This window comes from Anastrepha ludens, chromosome 6, assembly GCF_028408465.1.
Source record: "Anastrepha ludens isolate Willacy chromosome 6, idAnaLude1.1, whole genome shotgun sequence".
NCBI classification, from domain to species: domain Eukaryota; kingdom Metazoa; phylum Arthropoda; class Insecta; order Diptera; family Tephritidae; genus Anastrepha; species Anastrepha ludens.
Window position 1 is genome coordinate 34,901,714 of NC_071502.1, and position 22,482 is coordinate 34,924,195.

Sequence of the window (22,482 nt, forward strand, 5' to 3'; positions counted from 1 at the left end):
GTTGGCCCTTTAATTCTTTCATCTATAGTAATTGATGAGCCTTTATTCACTTGTAGAAAGAATCCCAAGGAAGCAAACACCGTCAGCAAAATAATTGTTTACCACTTGAAACTTGCACTTTACTATATCAAAAGTCAATGGGTATACCCGAAAATTTACTTCGAATTCTTTTTTTTTTCAATTTGCATAAAGTGCGAAACTTGGATTTATAATTATCCTAAATTAACTATATTTTCATAGAAAAATTGTCAAAATTAAAAAAGGAACAAAAAATTATCAATAAACCGCAGTGCTATAGTTATTTAACGCAGTCTAGTTTTAGTTAGTTTTTCAATATCAGGAACTCTACAGAATAGGGTCGACATATAAAGATTCAGAATATAAGAGTATGTATGTACAATATATGTATGTGTATGACTGGCCTCAGCTTCAAAATCGAAATGTCAAAGTAGCTCATTTATTCACTCGAACAATCACTGTTAGTTTTAGATATTACAGTATTTTTAAACCCAACTCACAACTTATTCAAGTTCGATTGTGTTCTCGATTATTTTAGCTATCGATCGATTGCTTTGAAAAGCTAACATTCAGCTGTCGCCTAAATTGAAAACTTTGTTGAATTGATTGAAGTCGAAAAATAATAGCAACAGATGTGTGAGTGAATTTATATTGTATATATTCATATGTATATCTACATACAAATGTTTGTTTGTATGTGTCCATTTGTGCGCCCCTTGAAACTCTGCGTAATGGGAACTTTTAAGTGAATGGGGCTTATGGACACACGTACATACATATATACATATGTATATATCCACCAATGACAAAGATGACAACAATATGTGACATTATGTTTGAAGAGATATGTATGTAGGAGTGTACAGCCTACATACACAAACATTTATGGTAAGTAATTGACTGCACTCATGGCACAATTTTAATGTTCATTTCGCTTACCACTCCAACGGGTAACACCAAACCGATGATATATAACATCCAATTCCGCACGGTTGACTCTTTGAAGGGATGCTTCAGCGACTCGTCATCGCAAAAGAACCCACGCTGATAGGCAGAGCCCCAAATATAGAAGCACAAAATCGGAAGGCCCACTGTAAGTAAAATAAAGAGATCATTTATAGATTAGAATTATAATTATAAAGTTGTATTTGTTTTATTATAAAATATAATTTAATTTATTATAAAATATAACTCTTGTATTTTTAACAGTAATAAAAACGCCGGAAAACTAAAAACAAATGTGTCTAGTAAGCTGCGCGAGCAAGAGCAACACCTGTTTTGCAGCGGTCAGCCAACGCTGTCCACACTACAAAGGTAGTCATCGGTAAGCACCTAAGCTCAGCTCACCGCCGAGTACTAAACGGAATGTGTTCTTTTCAAGAGCGCGCAGGGTTTTTATAGGTAAAGGCAATCCTATTATAAAATTCAAATTAGAGGGCTGTATGATAAGTACGTGGTCTTGCTTGCCAAAGATTCCTACAACTTCCCAAAATACATGTTAAATTCAGCAATGATCTCATCGTTAGAGCCGAATTTTAATGGATGAGAGGGCAATTCGTATCCTAACTCACAGAATTTTTGAAGTTGACATAAATGCAAGTTTATTGGAAAGCTTTTTCATGCCCTATCAATCAATTATGGATTGGTGAGCCAATTTGGATGGCCTGGACGGTGTTCATGAAAAACTCCTTATTTAAATTTAGCATTCAAATATTTTATAGTTAATAATAAAGAAGCACAGTTCCCGTAAGTCCCTTTTAGCTGCGTTTTAATTTCATTATTGGTTTTCTTTTTCAAAAGATATTTTATCACTGATCGATACTCTATTTTTTCATTGCTGTAAAATCAATCAATTTTTTTCAATTGCCATAATTTACCGCCGTAGCCGAATGGGTTGATGCGTGACTGCCATTCGGAATTCAGAGAGAAGGTTCGAGTCTCGGTGAAATACCAAAATGAAGAAACAGTTTTTTCGAATAGCGGTCACCCCTCGACAGGCAATGGCAAATCTCCGAGTGTATTTCTGCCATGAAAAAGCTCCTCATAAAATCATTTGCCGTTCGGAGTCGGCTTGAAACTGTAGGCCCCTCCACTTGTGGAACAACATCAAGACGCACGCCACAAAAAGGAGGAGGAGCTCAGCCAAACTCCCAAAAAGGGTGTACGCGCCAATTAAAAAAAATAAAAATAACGGGACACTGTTAGTCCTGAGGAATGCATGTAACACAGGCAACGAAGCGAATGCTAGGGATAGTTTGGAACACCTACTTTGCCACTGCCCTGCTTTCTGGACAAATGTGCCTACGATCAACACATTTATCATCCTTGAAGGATATTGCTGCCAAAAGGCTGAACGGCTTGTTAAAACTCCCGAAGACGTCAAGTATGAATTATATAAAATAATATCTTCGACTCTGAATGCATATCACTGGCAAGACAATGAACCCTAGAGCTCTAAGTGTGATCTTTTTACTGATGAGCCAGCACTACCTAACCTAACCTACAGTGTCTTGATGCTAGAGAAAGAACGTTAAGGATAATTTCCGCCTAGAAATTGACCCGACAGCGGCAGTTTAATCATAAATATTACTCGCAAAATTTTTCTGCGACTTATTAAGAATATTTTTACAGCATGTTTTGACTATGCAATTGGAATAAAGTAATTTTCATTATAAAATATTCTTATAACTCACACTTTTATACAAGGTGGCGCAAAATTAGTCATCTAATTTTGTTTTTGAATAGCTTTTTTACTAAATAAATAAAATGATTTTGATCTTAATGCGCCTCATTGCCTGTAGGTTTGTATACTGCAGCTGTCCAGTTCACAAGAGTCAGATATTATTGACATACGACGCCAGTTGCAAAAATTATAGATCTCCCGATGTAGTGATTAATTTTGGGCTCCCTTTTCGGTGAGTTAAGAGAGCATACCGTTGTATAATTATCTACTTGCAAAATATGTTCATATAAATTCATAAAAATGTCTGTGCGTAAGAGGCTTCTAATAGGGCCGTTCCAATGATGACAGGCTGTAGCGGGCATATTGCTTAGGCGGCATAGAATCTGTTGATTATTTTTCAGCACTGAGGCCAAATAGACATGAAAAGTTACAAGATCGCGCGATTTGACGCCACTAGACATTTTTAGTGACCCTTTCTGAAATCGCAGTTATATGTATTAAACAGCATTCAACCAATGCTTTCCAACTCAACAACGAATAAGAAGAATTTTTACAGGTGTGCTATTTAGCAGACCTGATGGACTGACGTCACTTGAGGTGTGTTTAGAAAAAAACTAAGATTGTGTTGGTGATATACGAAAAAAATCAACCAATGACACTTCGTTGCCGTCTGAAAAACGTATGATTGGACGAGTCTGCGAATAAATACATGCGAAATGATCGTGCAAACTTCGGCTGGCGATATCTCAAGGGGCGTGACATCCAAGATTCCCCTCACAAATTTTCTTCTTCACCATTGTTAAAGAGCAAACCTGGTAAATCAAGGATGATAGATTACTAGGTTAGGCCAATAATTGTGGTGAAAAACAAAATTGTGAACTGAACTTCGGCTGCCACGTAACGGTGGTGATTCGCCAACCGAATTCTGCACGATCATTTCACACACTCGTCCAATCAGTCGTTGTTCAGACGGCAACGCAGTGTCATTGTATTAATTTTTTTCGTATATCACTAACACTTAGTTTTTTCGTAAAAATTTCATTACCCCGACTACGTCAGCCCATCCGCTGAGTGCCGGTCTAACGGTCTGATATTGGCCACACCATTAAAAATCTGTTCACCATGTTGGTAAATTTATCATCCTTGGCCATAGCAGCATTCAACCAATGCCCCCAAACTCAACAACAAATTGGAACGGTATTATTCAGAAAAGATTGACTTGCATGAACTTACCGAAAAAAAAAAAATAATAACGAATTTCGTTAATACCTCACACACGGCTTTTATAGTATATTTTGTTCCACCCTTATTGGAAAACCCCATATAAATATATCAAAAAAACTCTAACTACATAAATACATACATACATACATATAAGGACAATTAGAGCTCGTAATTCGTAGCATGATTAATGTAAACTAAGGTGAAGCAATGCAAGAGACTTCAGTGAATTTGCAAAGGTTGATTCGTAGTCAACAGGTACGAATGCAATCAGTAACTCCTAGGAAAATGGGATCCTCGCTACGTACATATGAACATATGTAAGTATGTATGAATTGTTTTATCCGTTGAATCTTCAAGGTATACAAAATGACAACAAAAACATTACGAACAATGCAGCCTGCAACCATTAACCCCTGAGCATTAAATTCCTTTCAAGTGACTTAGCCAATAGCTTTCACAACATCTAGTTTTTTTTCAGAGTAAGCCATTCATTTTCAATTTTTCAAAAACATAAAAGTAAGTCGTCGAAAAATGTGAACTACCGATAATTCATTTCGGATCTTTTATTGTGTTGTAACGTAATCCGTGCAATCGTAACAATGCTCCTGATACATACATACATACATACACGTGCATGCGTATATAAGTGTGTATGAGTGGATAGTTTCCCAAATGAGATACGATTTCAGAAAAGGTAATAAAATGGCTTTAACACTTCCTTATTTTCAGGTGTAAAAAATATTGTTTCATAAAATCTGTACACTTTTTATAGCTACTGCATTTATGTCCCTTTAATTATTCTACTCTAATAACTTCACCTCGTCCACTCATATGTAGCTACTTAAGTACATATATGTACATATGTGCATACATATTTGAATGTGTATGTATTAGTATAGTGCTCTACATCTTATCCACAATCAAAAATTTTAATCTCTTTCGGCCGATATGAAACTTTTTTATGGAGTTAAAAAAACAGACCCATAAAATATTGAAGGAATTAGCGCAACTGGTGGGCCGCGCGTTGTATACGGGTCACGAGAAGTAAATTTGTTATCAATTCTATTCCACTCAAGCGTAGCATTGACAGTTCAAATAGTTTCCGTTAGAATGTGAAACAGTGGAGCCGTTGTCACTTCAATTGAAGTTGGATGAGGGGCTTCACTGAAATACTAAAACCGCCATACTAAACGGCTTAGTTTAACAAAGCGCGCCAGTGTTTCCATTCTCTTGCTAACCGGCGCCAATTATATGCACCAAGTGAAGCCAAATTCTTCTCCAGCTGATCTTTCCAGCTGGTACCGCATCGAATATTTTAAGAGACCGACGTTTGTACCCATTCCGGCAACGTGACTTACTTATGTACTTATATGGCTTGATCAAGTTCACAACCCGTTATCGGATTAAGGCCGACTGCAACAAGTCTCGTTAGGTGTCTCTGCTTTGCGCGCGTCTTCTCAAATTTGTTACACCAAGCGAGAATAGGATACCCTCGACACCCTGGTCCTTCCATCGGAGGCATGGTCTTCCCCTACGTCGTTGTTCTCCAACTTGCCATCTGAACACCTTTTTTGCTGGAGCTTCGGTATCCATACGCTCGACGTGGTCCAGCCAACGTAAGCGCTACATATTGATGCACTCGCGGTTCATTCGGTGATAGTATCGCCAACATAAACAAGACCGAAGATTTTCCGAAGTATCTTTCTCTCGAATACCCCAAGAGCTGCTGCATCAGTCTGCGACACGACCCATGTTTTAGCGTCATATAGTAGCACGGACAAGATGAGCGTCTTGTAGAGTGTTAGTTTTGTCGGGGGAGAGAAGTCTCTGCAACACATTTGCTTACTTAGACCGTAGTAACACCTATTAGCAAGCGTGATTCGTCAGTTTATTTCCCGGCTGACATCGTTTGTTTTTGTGCCGGCGATGCCAAGATACAATACATATGTATATAAACCCCTTGACAATTTCAAAAGTATAGTTGTCCGCTGAATTGGTGGATTCAAAACGCCATGTATGTTTTCTAAACGGCAGCACTTACTTCGTCTTGCTCTCATTAACTGCCAATCCCACTCTAGTTAATTCTCTTTCGATAGCGGGAAAAACTGCGGTTTGTTCAATGTGGTGCGGAATTTTAGGACTTCTGTATGAAAACGTCCTCAAATCGTGCCTTTGGATACATTAACACCACTTTTCCTTCAAACTGTTTCAGCTTCACTCAACGACAAGTTCGGCTTTGTCAGAAACAAATCAATGATCTTCTGATCTAGCTTTAGAGAGGTATTATTTTTGGGTCTCGATATACCGTTGCAACTAGTTTTTTTATGAACGTCTTCGACCTTCCTCAAATATTTTGTTGCAGATGGACTTGACATTTTTGGACCTTTAGGGTGTGTACTACACATAGGAACACTGTTACAATTCGTTTCTCATAACTCATTTTGTAAAAACAACGTACGCTTTCTACATTCCTCACAAAGCTAATAAATTGCACAACGCGAATTGCGAAAAGGATAGCAGGATTTAATTTTTATTTATAAAGGAACGCTAAGTTTGCATTTTGCCGGTCATGCTTCTATGAGACAAACTGTACCTGCATATATGATATGAAACACGTGTCTGACAGAAATTCGTGATCACCATAGATTCCATCAAAATTGTTTGGAAGAACAGCAAAAGTCAGACAACATACAAAAAAAATTAACTTTGACAGAAAACTTTAACCAAATGGGGTTTGTTGAGCTCAATTATTTTTTTATTTTTAAAGCGGTTTTTGAACACAGAAGCCATTCAAAACTACCAGCCAACGATTTAAAGCAATAGCCTTTGAATAACATAAATCCACGATGTAGAGAATACAGAAGGTAGAGCCTTCTGAACACCGCTGTTTTGTTTTTGGCAAATTTGCAAACTGATTGATGTTCGTGTAGAGAGTAAATAAACGTTTGTGTGCAAACGGATGCACGTGGAGATATACAAATATGTGCTCCATTTCTCCCATCATTCTTGGTTTTCCACTCAATTTTGCTTATTCTTACTCTTCTTCTTGTTTGTTTATTTCTTCGACGTCACTACACTTGGGAGGGCTAAATAGATATTTCATTCTTGAAGTAGATCGCTTTTGTAAAATTTAAATTTTTGTTGTTCATATTTTTAAAAGATTCTGCTTAAAACAGTTTTCAGATTCGAAATACGCTCATATTTCACGGGAACACAGGTTCGCATTAACCAAAATAAAATCTTATTTATCTAAGTCGATGATAAAACGAATTTGAAGCAACCCACTACAGTGAAAATCATATTAGTTCCTCTCGGGAATTTACATGCATACTTTGATGTTCCCTCTGTTTTACTGGCAAATATTTGTTAACTTAAATCTCGTTTATCTTTAAATTGTTTACTTGAACTTGGGTAGTAGTTTGTTTGTTCTGCCTCGTGTTGTTACTGCGGAGTTTTATATGAACAGAAACAGTTCCGTTTTTTTCAAACCTTAAAAGCTTAAAGATTTTGTTTAACTGCTTTGTTTAAACTTCTGTTTCGGTGCTTTTGATCTTAATACATATTAATTTTTGTATGTACGTATGCATGTATATGTTATAGGTACAAATGTATGTATGTACTTGCACATCAGTAAGAGAACGAGTCCGAATAATTTCAACGAGATGCATCCATAGAGTAAAATGTTTTTCAAAATTATCGTCTATGTCTCATACGCACATACACACGTACATGCATACATGTATTCACGCACTGGAGTCTAAACTGTACATAAAATATCTTGGAGTACTGATTGACCACAAGTAGAGCTTTTTAAATAGCACCTAACATACGCCAGCAGTAGAGCAGCGAAGGCTGTAAATGCATCAACTCGGATTATGATGAATACGAGAAGTCCTAAGTAGGATTCTAAGAAGTTACTTAGCAAATAATTAGTGGTATCACCTATCTTGTTATATGCTGTACCGTCCTTGGTTGAAGCAATAAACTGCAGCTCATTACATGAAAGGCATTAAATCGAAATACCGGCTAAGTGCATTTAGCACCGTATTGGAGGATGCCGTATTAGTCATCGCGGGTATGCTACCAGTTAAGCTGACTGGATTTGAATTCGCTGAGATAAAAAAAAACACCGAACGCATCAAGCACAGCTGATCAACAGAAAGACTGAACGGGAGCGAGGCATCCGTACGTGACAGTAGGAGTTGAAGAACTCTATGAACAAACTACGGACATATCAATTGATTGCGGATATCTCCAAGTGGATACATCGAAAACATGGACAGATAGACTTCTACCTGACCCAAGCACTTAAATTTAAGCATAAGGACGACCCGTGCAGCTCTTTTTGTGACAACTTAGTGTAAAACGCAGAGCATGTTTTCTTTGTCTGCCCTCGTTTTGAATTCGAAAGGGAAGAGTTGAGTATAATGGATTGGAAACCAATCCAAAACCTAGTGGATATAATGCTTGACTCAGAAGAACATTAGTCCACTGCCAGTAATATGGTAAAGATAGTAATCACCAAACCACAGCGCAGATCTTCATGAAGAGGCAAAAGACCGCTCCCCTCGCGTGGAGTAATACTTAACGGTTGTCTCGCGGTGGGTGGGGGGAAATGAAGCTGAAGTGGGTTTTAGTGGGTGAGTCAAAACACAAGAGTTCACACAAGGCAGTCGTTAAAAATGACTATAAAAGTCAATAGGCAAAGAAGAAAACTTCAAAAAAATTTGCGAAGAAGCTGTTATGAACCCCTGAAATACTGTTCTTCAGGTAGTATTGTCCAAAGCAAAAAACGGAAGCAGCCAAATTACCTGCCCATTCAACACAAAGTAAATGACATGCCACGTGTTTCTGAATATGAACTCCAAGTGGCGTAGAGTAAAATTAAGTCCCAAGACGGTTCAGGCATGAGAATATGTATAACGGTATTCCAAACCTGCTTTAACGAAGACACTTTTCCAAAGAAGTGGAAAATGCAAACTCTTGTGCTCTTACCAAAAGGCAATACAAAGCCCGGTGAGCCCGCAGCTTACCGACCTAGATGCTTAGTAGATGCAATGGGAAAAATTCTTGAGAGATGTATTTTTGACAGACTATCATCATTTGCAGAAGATAAAGTTATTATATCTATTATATCGACAAAATAATACTGCACTCTAAGAGGTCTGGACGTTAACGGTTAGCATACATAAGAAACGCTCTTAAAATTAGAGTACTTTGGACACATTATCAGAATAGTTGAGAGCTTCTTTACAGATCGTAAAGCCAAAGTTGATGAGGAGTACAATGAGCTAGGAGCTGTTCTTCAAATATCAGTTTTAGGCCCGCTACTCATCGCGCTACCTGATGTTTGACGAAGTTCTCAGATTCGGCATGCCACCTAAAACCAAAACCATGGGATTCGTCAATGACATCGCTGTGGTAATGGTGCAGAAATATATCCAAGAAATTTAGTTGGCTGCCAATGATTCAAGAAACAGAATCAAGGCATGGCTGTGGCCAAAGAACCTTGAAATAATTATACATATATACTTATTTATATATATTATGTATGATTGGTGCTTACACTATTTTGGCTGTTTGGTCGAGCTCCTTCTCCTATTTGTGGCGTGCGTCTTGATGGTTTTCCGCAAATGGAGGTACCCACAGCTTTAAGCCGACTCCGAACGGCAGATGGTTTTTTATAAGGAGCTTTTTCATGGCAGAAATACACTCGGAGGCTTGCCACTGCCTGCCGAGGCACGACTGCTGTATCTTTTTGGCTAATTTTGGTGATTCATGCACGGAGATTCGAACCTACGTACTCCTGAATGGTAGTGGCGCACCAAACCATTCGGCTACGAAGGCCGCCTTGAATTAGTTGAGCATAAAACTGAGGCAGCCCTCAGCAGCAGCAGAAAGTCAGTAAAATTTATGAAGGTAAATGTAGAGGCTGTAACTATCACGTCAAAATCTCCCGTGAAGTAATACCTGTTTGTTCTCCCGTGGGGAGAATTAGTTGGTTGGTGGAGAGACGTTTAGTACGTACATAAATATACATACATACATATCTATAAAACTGCAAGTCGTGCATACCGTTATGCCGGTATAGCAGCAGCCATGACAGATTCCTCTTCACGGGCATTATCCCGCAAAAACAAAAAACAAAACCGAGAAACAACATAAAGAAATTTAATATGTACAGTTGCGGCCAAAATAATAGTAGTGCTAGTACAGCACATAGTTTAATATTTTTATTTTTTCTCGTTGTCTTCTTTGTTGTCTAATTCGAGTGTAAAAACTTACAAAGAAGTTGAAGATATTGGGACTGTTCACAGACAATGATTTGTAACGCATTAAAATAAAAATCCCAACCTGAAACCACCTGCTAAGTCACCAGCTAATCGTGTGGTAAATTCAAAGAATAATTCTTTCACACCTGCTACTAAAATTAAAAGCGAACTGGAGCTGGGCAGTAAGCGTGGAAACTATTCATAGACGTGTGCGGGGACAGAACTTGGCAACTCATGACCCAAGAAAAGTGGCATTACTAACTAAAAGGCATGTGGCACAAAGGCTAAAGTTTCCAAAAGAGCACTTAGATTGGTCCACCGAAAAATGGAGAAATATTTTGTGGTCAAATGAATCCGAAATTGTGCTGAATGGTACAAGAGCACTTCGCCAATGCTTTAGACGAGCGGCTTATTCTAAGTACAACTTGAAATACACAACTAAAACTAATAAACATGGATGATTAAGTATTGGACATGTTTTTTATTCTATAGTGTAGGATCGATATACTCTATCGAGCTATGGAGGAAATCATGCTACCGAATGCTCGCGAAGAAATGCCACTGCTTTGGGTAATCCAACAGGTAATGACCTAAAACATACGAACCAGTTGGCGCAGCAGTGGTTTCAGAGAGATAAGGTTGAGCTTATGAAATGGCCTACACAGTCTCCAGACCTCAATCCCATAGAGATTTGTGGTGTGATGTGAAGAAGGCAGTTGCTGATGTTTAAACAACAAATAGTAATAAACTTTGAGAAACAGTAGAGCGCCCATGGAAATCTTACGAACGATGTGAAAATTTCGTTAATTCGATGCAACGGCGTTAAGTTGTGGTAATATCGAACAACGGATACTCGACTAAGTACTAATTATTGTTATGATTATTTCAGAATTATTTTTCTCTTAAATCTGATGAAAAGAAAGATTTATATTAACTTTTTTTTTATTCAAGAAAATCATGCAGCTAATTTTTTGACCGACCATTTGCAAAACTTCGTATGAAATTTAATTCTTCTTCTTCCTCATTTTTTCCCACTGTGTGGGCACTACTATTATATTGACCGCATCTGTATGTATGTATGTATGTATGTATGTACATACGCTAGTATTGCGTAAACTATTTATTGAATGCTTAAATTTTACGAAATTATTTGGGTATTTACATACTGGTTTATGAGCCTGAATGAGTTTGTATTTGCTCGAAAGAGCATGGCAAATTTGGTATGTGAATTATGTGTAGGTATGTAAAATGCTAGTCGTTTTTGATATATATACATACATACATATGTATGTATATTAGAAGGTATATACATATGTATGTATATTAGAAGGGAACGAAACTAAAAACCTCCGTACCCTCTTGCAGGTGCCTTTGGCTAATTGTTTCTGCGCTGGAAGCACACACAGCGTTGATGATGATAAGCTCATTTGATTGTGTCAAGTTCGTTTCAATGAAAACGCAAATCAGCTGAACTTTTTCGAACTATACATAAATACGCACACTCGCACACACATATATACATACATACGTATATGCATATACTCATATTTAAGTAAATAAATTGATTATCAAGCATAAGTTGCAGCTAAATGAATGAATGAAAAAGCGAGCTCTTGTTACATGCGAGCTCCCGCGTAAAATACAAATACAACGGCTGGATTGGATTGATGCTCTGAACGCCATTCTGGACACCTTTTCCATGAATGCTCAGCTCCAGCGGCACAAATGACAATTTTATTTGGCATAAGACGAACGCACATGTAAATAAATAAAATAAATAATATGGTGCGCACATACATACATACATACATAAACAGGTGTATGTAAACGTGGTAGGTAGTGCACGAGGGCTGATACGGTAAGGTTGCCGCATAGCCTCAAAGTAAAGTAGAGTAAATATTTACGCGGTGTTTGTGTTCTATGCCCACTTCGTTTGTTTGTTCATACTAAATACAGGCATGCCGCACTCTGCTGTGGCGTCGGCTCAACATTGTTGCACAAATAAAATTACAGGAAATATACGTAATTTAAATAAATTACATATTACTGTTTTCCCTTTTTTATCCAGCGATTTAACACCAACAAGCATTGGTATTGTATTCTGCAGGGTAGACGAATTTATCGTTAATGGGGGCATTTAATATACGTACAAACATACATTCGCAGAATTTTTCGTTTTAACTAAACTCGAACATGCGTCAAATCGAATACAAAGCTAGAGCAACGTTTGCAAAATAAATTTTAAATTTTTACATGCACATGTACGTACATACATACATACATATACATCATTTTACACACAGCCTTACTGCCTCGTTTCGCAGGGCATGAATCTATGATATCTATATACATACGTACACATCCATACATCCCCATGTATGCCATATTCACGTTGTGTGTGTGTACGTTTTCGAATCGTTTCATCGCAGACTATGCGCTTCGTTTATCATCAATATTAACACTCGCTTTTGTTGTTTGTTTGTTGCAGTGTTTCTTGCAGTGCTTGTTAAAATAACTTCGCCAAACATGGCAGAAAAGAACCTGTGAATTCCTAGAGAATTCTTTATTTCCTTATTTTCTTAATGCCAATTAAAACAAGAATACCAACGAAATACTCTTGCCTTTTTTGGCTTTGTATAAAACACAAAGGCATTCAAATCCGCTAAAAGGCAGACTGCAACAGAGTCAACATCGCAACCAAGACGAATTCATAGAAGGTGCCTACGGTAGAGCCACAGCAACATTTACATGTATTTAGGATTTGCAATTTGGTGGGTTAAATGCAAAAAATTTAATGAGGTTGTAAACAAACAAACAAGGCAACAACAAAGAGGCACGACACTTTGAGATTCAAACCAGCAAGTTGCAATGAAAGAAGAAAACAAATCAGTTGCTGAAACGAATTCGCCTTAAGTGCATTCGATCCTTTGGGATTTTAATTTAAATTCACTAGAGATTTATAAAATGTTTTGCTAGTAAAAGGATCCTTAAAATTTCGCGCATGACGTCGCAGAAAGCCCAAGTTGGTGTAGGTCTTAGGAATAATGAAACTAATGTTATTAACAAGGAGGCCGCCTTGGTTTTAGAGTTCATAATAAATAACACCAACTTGGTCGCACCAAATACATACAAAGCATAACCTTCGCAGCGTGAATATTCGGGCGAGGCAACGACGTAGAAGCATGACCGGGCAGTCCCCATGACTTTCTTTTCTTTGGATTGCTGTAATGAATCCATTTTTCATCACCCGTCACCATGCGATGAAGAAAACCCTTCCTCTTTTGCCGCTGGAGCAGTTGTTCATAGGCGAAAAAACGACGTTAGTTTCGACGTTAGTTTTATTACTGTGGGCAAAAAGCAAGGTGAATTTATTTGTCAAACTTCGCGGGATTAAAATTTCGCCCTAGTTATTTTTTTCATGAGTTGGCAGCACTGTTAATAACATCTCGGCCAACTTTCATGTGAATGTCATTATCAGTAATATATTTACGCTTGGTTTTACCAAACGACCAAGATTTTTACAATGTCTGATTTGATTGAGCAGAGAAGTGCCATCAAATTTTGTTTGCGGAATGAAATTTCGGCTGCGGAACGTTTACCATGTGGCAGAAGGTATTTGGTGATTCGACCATGTCGCAGAAAAATGTTTATAAGTGGTACAAAGACTTCAAAGAGGGTCGAGAACGTGTTGATGACTTGGAGCGCTCCGGACGACCATCGACGTCAATAAAGTGAAGGAGTTAGTGCTCTAAAATCGTCGGTTGACTGTTAAAGACCTTACTGATATGATCGGAATATCAGAAGGATGTGTGAAAACCATTTTGAAAGACCATTTGGGCCTACGATGCTTTCAGACTATCAGGACAAGCTCAAATGGATCATTACGGGAGATGAGAATTGGATTTATGCTTACGACCCTGAAACAACTGACCAATCAAGCGAATATCGTGCTAAAGGCGAGGCCAGACCGAAAAGAGCACGTCAAAGTCGTTCAAAAATAATGGTGTCCGCTGTTTGTCAATAGGTGCCGCCAGCAGTGTGTGCTGGTCGATTCTAGCATAACCTAAACGTCATAAACCAAGCTTAGACATATGATGCACAAACTGCTTCGACACATTAGTGATTTTGTTTTGGAGATGGTGCTTTAAGTGAAACAACGTGCCGAGATTGGTTCCGTCGCTTCAAAGACGGTGATTTTAATGTTGACGACCGTCCGGGTGAAGGAAGGTCAAAAACCTTCGAAGACGCTGAATTGGAGGCATTGCTCAATGAGGATCCATGTCAAACGCAAGAAGAGCTTGCTTCAGTATTACGAGTTACCCGCCAATCCATTTTCAAGCTTTTGCATGCTTTGGGAATGATTCAGAAACAGGGGACTTGGGTTCCTTATGAGTTACTACTGTGGGCAAAAAGTAAGGTGAATTTGGTTGTAAAATGAAAAATCTTTATTTATTCTTGTAAATCAATTTCATCTCCTTCAAAATAATCCCCTCCCGATGAAATACACTTATGCCAACGATTTTTCCAATCCCCGAAACATGCCAAACAGTCCATTTCCGGTATAGCCATCAACACCTTCTTCGAGTCAGCTTTTATCTCCTCAATCGACTCGAAACGGGTTCCCCGGAGTGGTCTCTTGAGTTTTGGGAATAGCCAGAAGTCACACGGAGCCAAATCAGGCGAATACGGTGGTTGCGGAACGATCTGCATGGAGTTTTTGGCGAAATGGTCACGAAAAACGATTGCAGTGTGAGACGGTGCATTATCGTGATGCAAAAACCAAGAGTTGTTGGCCCATTATTCTGGTCTTTTTAGACGAATTGCTTCACGTAAACGACGCATAACGCAAATTAGTTGCGCACCTAATAATAATGTCGCCCCTTGGCAGGCAATGGCGAACCTCCGAGTATATCTCTTTCTGAAAAAGCTCCTCATAAAAAAACATCCTCCGTTCGGAGTCAGCTTAAAGCTGTAGGTACCTTCATTTGTGGAACAACATCACGCCATAAATAGAAGGAGGAGTCCGGTCAAACACCTAACAGAAGTGCATGCGTGAATTATTTATTTTTACTTTTTATGAGCAGAGGGTATTAAATTTAGAACATTAGCGAAGATTTAGAATTAGGATACTGGAAAGCTACACTTCGACATAAAAATCTTTAGTGTCCTCTAATCATCAAAATACCTCTATTAAACTCAGTTGTTTCAATAAGTTCAGGATCGAGCTGGGATGGGCTGACCGTATGTGCTGTTATTCAAGCCCCAAGGCCGAAATGTCTACTTCTTTTTCTCGCAACGTATTCGAGAAGAAAGAGTGTTGGAGTTTCTGGGGATTGCGCACAGAAACAACAGAAATCCATGAAACATATCACGAGCCTGTGCAGATGGCTTTTAGGATGCCGTGAACACTTTTGATATGAGAACCTATTAAAAATTATTATTTGCTATTACGACTGCCGTAGTCGAATGGTTGGTGCGTGAGTACTATTCGGTAATGCGTAGGTTCGAATCTCTGTGCATGAACATCAAATAACGGAACGTTTTTTTTTTCAAAAAGCGGTCGCCCTCTGGCAGGCAATGGTAAACTTCCGAGTGTATTTCTGCTATGAAAAAGCTGCTCCTCCATCAACCAGCTGCCGTTTGGAGTAGGCTTAAAACTGAAGGTTCCTCCATTTGTGGAAAAATGTCAAGTCGCACACCATATATCGGAGAAGGAGCTCAACGAAACACGTAACAGAAGTGTATTATTGATTACCATTTTAAATTCTTACGCTCTTAAAAAAATGCCAGGTACTTTCTGCAAACAAAGGTTTAAATTCTATTATTTAATTATAAAAATGTCAAATATATTTTATATACTAGTTTTTTCTAAACTTTATTTATATCAACAAAAGATTTCTTTAAGAACACAGCCCGGACGTTAAGTGTTGTCCGATGAAAAGCTAGAAGCGCCCCGGGCCGTATGGTTTTCAACTATGATATTCATCAGCTGAACAAATAGAAGCGACTTGTTTGTCTAATCATACTGATCAGCAAATACGGTTAATATATGGTTACCTTATCACTCCAATAAACGGCAATATACTCCGATCTATTCGGAAATTGGTTTCACTGAACTTTTACTATTTCAGTTTTTGTAAATATGTACATACATACATACATACACACAAACATATGTATAATAATAACAGAATTCATTGAATCTTTACATGCATTTTTCATGCCTCATTGCGTGAAACAGTTTGAGCAAAAATGAACGGTAGAATTGAGTATAACAATTTTAATTAAGAATCACACCCAGGGTTGTATAAAATTAAACAATTGCATCAACCAATATGATTATTCGTGGCACATCAATTCGAAATCAGTAAATTATTCTCTATGCCCGAATTTATTTGCGTATCAGCATGCGGTTATGTGCCACATGCATCATACATACATACATACATACATACATACTTACTTGCACAATACGCGCTACCTATTCTATGGGGAACTTCACGTATCTAAACATTGGTTGTGTTGTCTAACGAAAAACTCGCATGTCATGCCCATAATTTATTTATTTTTCACAAAAACCGTGGAGGAATAGGATACTGGAAGCCCATGTGCGCATTTTGCACATCCCCTTCAAAAGAGGCACAACTGAAAATTCTCAATTCTGAGTTAATATACGGACTTGCTCATTGTTAATCTGTCTACTAAATTAGCAGTACTAATACGCAAAATTCCGCCATATATTTTTTATTGTAAATTATCGAAAAAGCAGTTAGACTCACGGTTGAGAGAGTTCAGATGCACACCACGATATATAAGCTCAAATTGTCAATATACGACGATGTACAAAATGCAGATGTGTGGCCAACCTCAGACCGTTAATCGGCTCTCAGCGATTTCAAAGAAATCAGCCTATTTGCTGAAATATGTATGTAAAAGAGGATGTGACAGCGGTGTGATACACGAAGCGCGATGATCGCAACCGGTTATTGAAAAGAGACCTCTTCGAGCTGTGAATCTTTCTTTTTAAAATTGTTCTTAACTTACTATATGGGCATTTTCACAAAAAAAGTCAACTGCGAGTGCAAAACTCAAACTGTTCCTGAGAACTTTTTGTTGATGAATAATAAATCTCAAATGTGTTTACTTTATAAATATAAAAGAATTTCTCTTTTCTTTTAATTTTGAGCCGAAATATACAACGAATATACAAAATTTACAAAAATCTAACTCTTTTGACCAAATATACCAACTTTTTTCCTTGTAATATTCCCTTATTCAAAGCAATACTATGATGTTTTTATAATTTAAAAATCTTCTACTGATAGTAACATAATGTTTAACAAGCAGAGAGACTTAGTGGAGATCGAATAACGGTAGTTTTTTTTTATTACTTCTGCTTATATTCGTATGTCGCGTCCGTTACCGAAAAATAGCATTTATTGTTCTCATTAGTGCAAAAAGTGTTGAAGTATAAATTGCTTTCAGACTTTAAGCAAATAACTTATTTCACTTAAGAAAAGTAGCCATTGACTCTCGACAAAAAAGATTAATAAAATTTATTGATGTTTGAAATTCGTCGCGTCCGTTACCGCGAACCTTAAATTTTAAATAAAGTCGTAGAGATTGCACAAGATTAAAATTTTATAGATGGCAAAAACGGCAAAAGAAACAAGAAAAGCAATAACAACGAAATATAGAGAGAAAATGAAAGAAAACGTCGATAAATGGCAGGAAGACAAGAAGAAAGAAGCTAAACGAAAGAAGAGTACCGAAAAAGATTATCGCAAAAAATGAAAAGTGATAGCAATTTATTAGAAAAGAAAAAAGAAAAGGACCGTGTTAGGCAGCAAGTTTTGCGGCAAAAAAAGAGCGTCAATAATATTGTTAGTTTGAATTGCGAAATTTACAGCTGTAAGCAAACGATGGGAAAAGCAATAAAAAAAGTTGAGCGTGCGTTACCTAAAAACCTGAATAGAAAAATAGCTATCCTCAAATCTTTATGCAATAAATATCTTAGGCCAACAGAAACGATGGATGAAAATACTACCAAGTCATCAAAAAGCCTGATGCGTGAAAAATTAATTGAAAAATTCTTTTTGCAAGATGGAATCAGCGTTCAAGCTTCTGGGAGAAAGGATACAATGCTAATCAATGGGAAAGTAGTCTCAAAACGTTTTATTCTTATGACCTTAACAGAAGCATATCAACTCTTCAAAGCCGAATATACCAAGGAAAAAGTCTGCAAAACTATTGTATTTTTATTCGTTCTAAGCCAACTTATGTACATTCAGTTAATCAATAATTTACGACACAATATGTGTATCTGTAAGTACCAGGCAAATTTTATTTTTTTACTAGAAGGCTGTGCAAAGATTATAGCGCAGATTCCTGCCAAAGCTGATTTATTTCTTACATCAGTTGCTGCGACGTTATGAATGAAAAGTGCATGGCTAATACTTGTGACAGCTGTGTACGCGATATTAAAGACGATCTAGTTCCAATACAGTTTATTAATCAATTTGATACGCAAATCAAATGGAAACAGTGGAGAAAAGTAGACGATCGCATAACTTTAAACTATTGGTCTTTAAGCGAATTAATTCATGATGTAGAGATTCAGCTACCAGCTTTTAAAATGCATTGTTTAATTAAACGTCACCAACAAAATTACTTTGAAATTAAAAAGAAAAATTTAGCAGCTAATGAAATTGTTATTCCAGTTGATTTTGCTGAAAATTATCGCTTGACATGCCAAAACGAAATTCAAGATGCCCACTTTAGTTATAACCAAGTAACAGTGTTTACGTGCGTAGCTTGGGTTCTTGGTGAAACCAAGTCCTATGCTGTTATCAGTGATAGATTGACTCACAGTAAATTCGACGTTTAATGCTTTATTTCCAAAATTATCAATATCTTACAAATCCAGTACAAAGGGTAACTCGCATTTATATTTTCTCTGATGGAAGCACTTCCCAATTCAAAAATAAATTTATTCTTTCTAGTATTCCAAGACTTGCAGCTGAATTTCATTGCGGAATCTTAGAGTGGAATTTTTTCGCCACTTCACATGGCAAAGGTGCTGTAGACGGAATAGGTGCCGTAGTTAAACGAAAAGTCTGGCAAATCATTAAAGCAAGAAATATCATTCTCGGTGATGCCTTATGCTTCTATGAATGTGCTAAGAACAACATTGATGGAGTTAAAATTTTGTATATCTCTGGAACACAAATTGATAGTTTTTCGAATCAACTGTCAGAGTTATGGCAAAATGTTCCAAATATCAAAGGAGTTAAAAGTATGCATTGGTTTTCATATTTCGACAGTAAATGTATTGAAGTTGCTCGGACGGCCTATTCATTAAAGAAAATAATTAAAATAGACCATCCTAAAAACTAATAACTTTCTTCTTAATTTTTAAGTCGTTTTTACTGTAATATTACTTGAGTTTTTATTTTCAATAAAATTGAAGTGTTATAATGAAAAAAATTCTATTTCCTAGCTCATGGAAAATTTTGTCGCGTCCGCTATGTCGCGTCCGTATTTCTTCTATACTCAATTAAAAAAAAAACGAAGAGAAAATTATCATATTTCATAAACCTACGAATAACAGTAATCTGTTCGCATTTATTAACATACATATATATTGTATATATATAAAATCATTAATTTGCTGAATTTTGTATATTTCTGAATGCGCCTCAAAAAAACTTCTATTTTTTGTCGCGTCCGTATCACTTTATAATTGCTTATAACTACGTACTTATTTGTAAAAGATCTTTCCCGTATATATTAAAATCTAGCACTCCGTCAGCCCTTTAAAACAATATCAATATATACATATAAACTTTTACTTTGTCTTCATTGTTTTGGACGCACTTAAAAGCGTACAAATGTCGCGTCTGTTACCGTGAAAATGCCCATATATGTAACTTGAATATCAGCAAAGGAGACATAACTAAAAATAATTCAATAAGTAAAAATAATTCAAAAAATTATTTTTCCAACAAATTTAATAAAAAAAAAGAGGTTGTCTGTAAAGTCGGTTTACTGACGATAGTTTAACGTGACAACGTCATAAGAAAATATTGATGGAATGGTTGCAATTTTCAAAGCAAAATTTTAATTTTATTTGTTTGGTAGATATTTTGTATGGATATAGAGGAGGAGGTAAATGGAATTGCAATGGAATAGGTCAAGTTACATTTACACAAACGTGAAAAATGACGAAACATTTATCAAATTCATGAAAGATATCTTCAATTTCGATTGTGCATCAGACGTTAATAAGTCAACAACACTAAGAGGCACCATCATCGATTTGCCGTTTTCAAGACACTTTACACTCGAAACACTCCCTTTCATTTCCTACTTTTTCTATCGTCGTCCTATTCTCAACAGAGAAATGGTTCATTACCATGCACACAGAAAGAAGGCATATGCAAATACAAGTATGTGAATTTATATACCTACATATGCGCATATACATACATATATATGCTCACTCAAGTAGGACAGAGCCAGATGTCGAACGTTGACGAACGCGGGGGCCGATTGTGCTCTTTGTCGTTCGTTCCGCGCTCTCGCTTGCAGTTCAAGCACATTAGCTTACATTTGCTTGCGTACGGAAAATTGCGCGAAATTGTATATGTATATGCATGTTTATATACATATATTAATATACAACATATCTTATAAGGTATATGGTAAATATTACCATACATTTTTTCCTTCATATATAATAAAAAAATTAATAATAATAACATTAAAACAACAGGTATTATTAACAAACTTGGTTTTATTTTAAATTCTTCAAGTAAATCAAATTAATAATAATCAATAAGAAGGTATATGCAAATACAAATACGTGAATTTATATATGTGCATATGCGCATATACATACACATATACGCTCACTTAAGTAGGAGAGAGCAAGATGTCGAACGTTGCCAAGAATGATAGAAACAAGATTGCGCCCATCAGAGCGTACGTGACGTCACGTTTGCTGAGTTGTGCAGTATTGCCAACCATATGTTCTTCGCAATAAATTTAGTGCTTTTTTATACCGAAAATGCGACAATTTTTAAGTTTGGTGTTTGTTTCTTTTTGTTTTTAATTTAAGGCTAGCGAAACTTTAGGTTAAAAAAAAACTGTATTATTATACAAAAGAAGTTTAAAAAAGGCCACTCTGAGAAGATTTTAGCGCTAATGAAAATTTTTTTACTCCTATAAAATTTGACAATTTGAAAGTGCAAATTTAATTTTTGGCTCCATTTAAGGCTATGCAAAAATATTAAATGCCCCGCTCTCAACTCTTCTTAAGATTGAAATCCTTTTTACATATTTTAAAAAGCCTTTGAATTTATTGAGTGCGAATTAAAACCATAGAGGTGTAATCGTTTCTTCCGGTCATCAATCCTTAGTGAGACATAGAGCATCAAGAGGTGTATTCATAGTAAAAATAAGCCACAAAATACCAGAAAATACTAAAGAAACCATACTGACATTTTTACAAAAAGAGTACCTTATCTAGTTACATAACTTCAAATATAGCAAAGAAATCGTTCCCTTAATAAAAGAGTCTCGCTTAACAAAAAAAACTCATAAATTAAATTGTACATAAGCATAACACATTTATTTAAAAAAAACGCACATTCTACAGACAATTTGTCACGCATACAAAGTTCTTTAAGTAACACAATAAAAATTTCGTGTTTTATTTTCTTTAAATGGGCATTTAGTGCGTTTTTATATCCAAAGCTAGGCAACTCTGCAGTAGCGAGAGAGAGATTTGACTGCCGAAAGCAGAAGAACACCAACAACACCGGCAATCGCGGGCAATGCCACCAGATGTTAAAAAAAAGTAAAGCTAAATAAAACTGAGTGAATTATTTAAATAATTATTAAAAAATGTATATTTTACAAAATTATAAACATTACTTTTAATTAGAATAGGCTAGAAAAATGTCATGTGGAATGAACTAAAACTCCGAGACAAAAAATAATAAAAATAACAAAAAAAAAATGCTAAATCAAGTTACGAAAATGGTAATCTGGCCATACTGGAGCTAAAATCACGTAACTAGTTGTCAAATTCGCTGAGCGCAAAGTAACGGGACCACGATGGGCGCCATCTCATTATTCTTTGCATCATGGAACGTTGCCGTTCGTTTGCTTTGTTCGTTGCGCGCTTTCGCTTGCAGTTCATTCAAGGTAACGACAAATGAGCAAGGTAACGGCAATGAGCAAGGTAACACTAATGAGCAAGGTAACGACACATTTTTTAGT

At 36.6% G+C, this 22,482-nt stretch overlaps 1 protein-coding gene across 4 annotated transcripts in view; it reads right to left on the reverse strand.

The window, feature by feature from the left end:
- Positions 1-22,482, reverse strand: part of LOC128865682 (putative phosphatidate phosphatase) — an 87,288-nt gene that overhangs the window by 21,247 nt on the left and 43,559 nt on the right. For all 4 annotated transcript variants that reach the window (XM_054105945.1, XM_054105946.1, XM_054105944.1 and 1 more), the window contains exon 3: positions 958-1,109. In XM_054105945.1, coding sequence (XP_053961920.1) covers positions 958-1,109 — 152 coding nt within the window. The remainder of the gene's footprint in view (positions 1-957; positions 1,110-22,482) is intronic.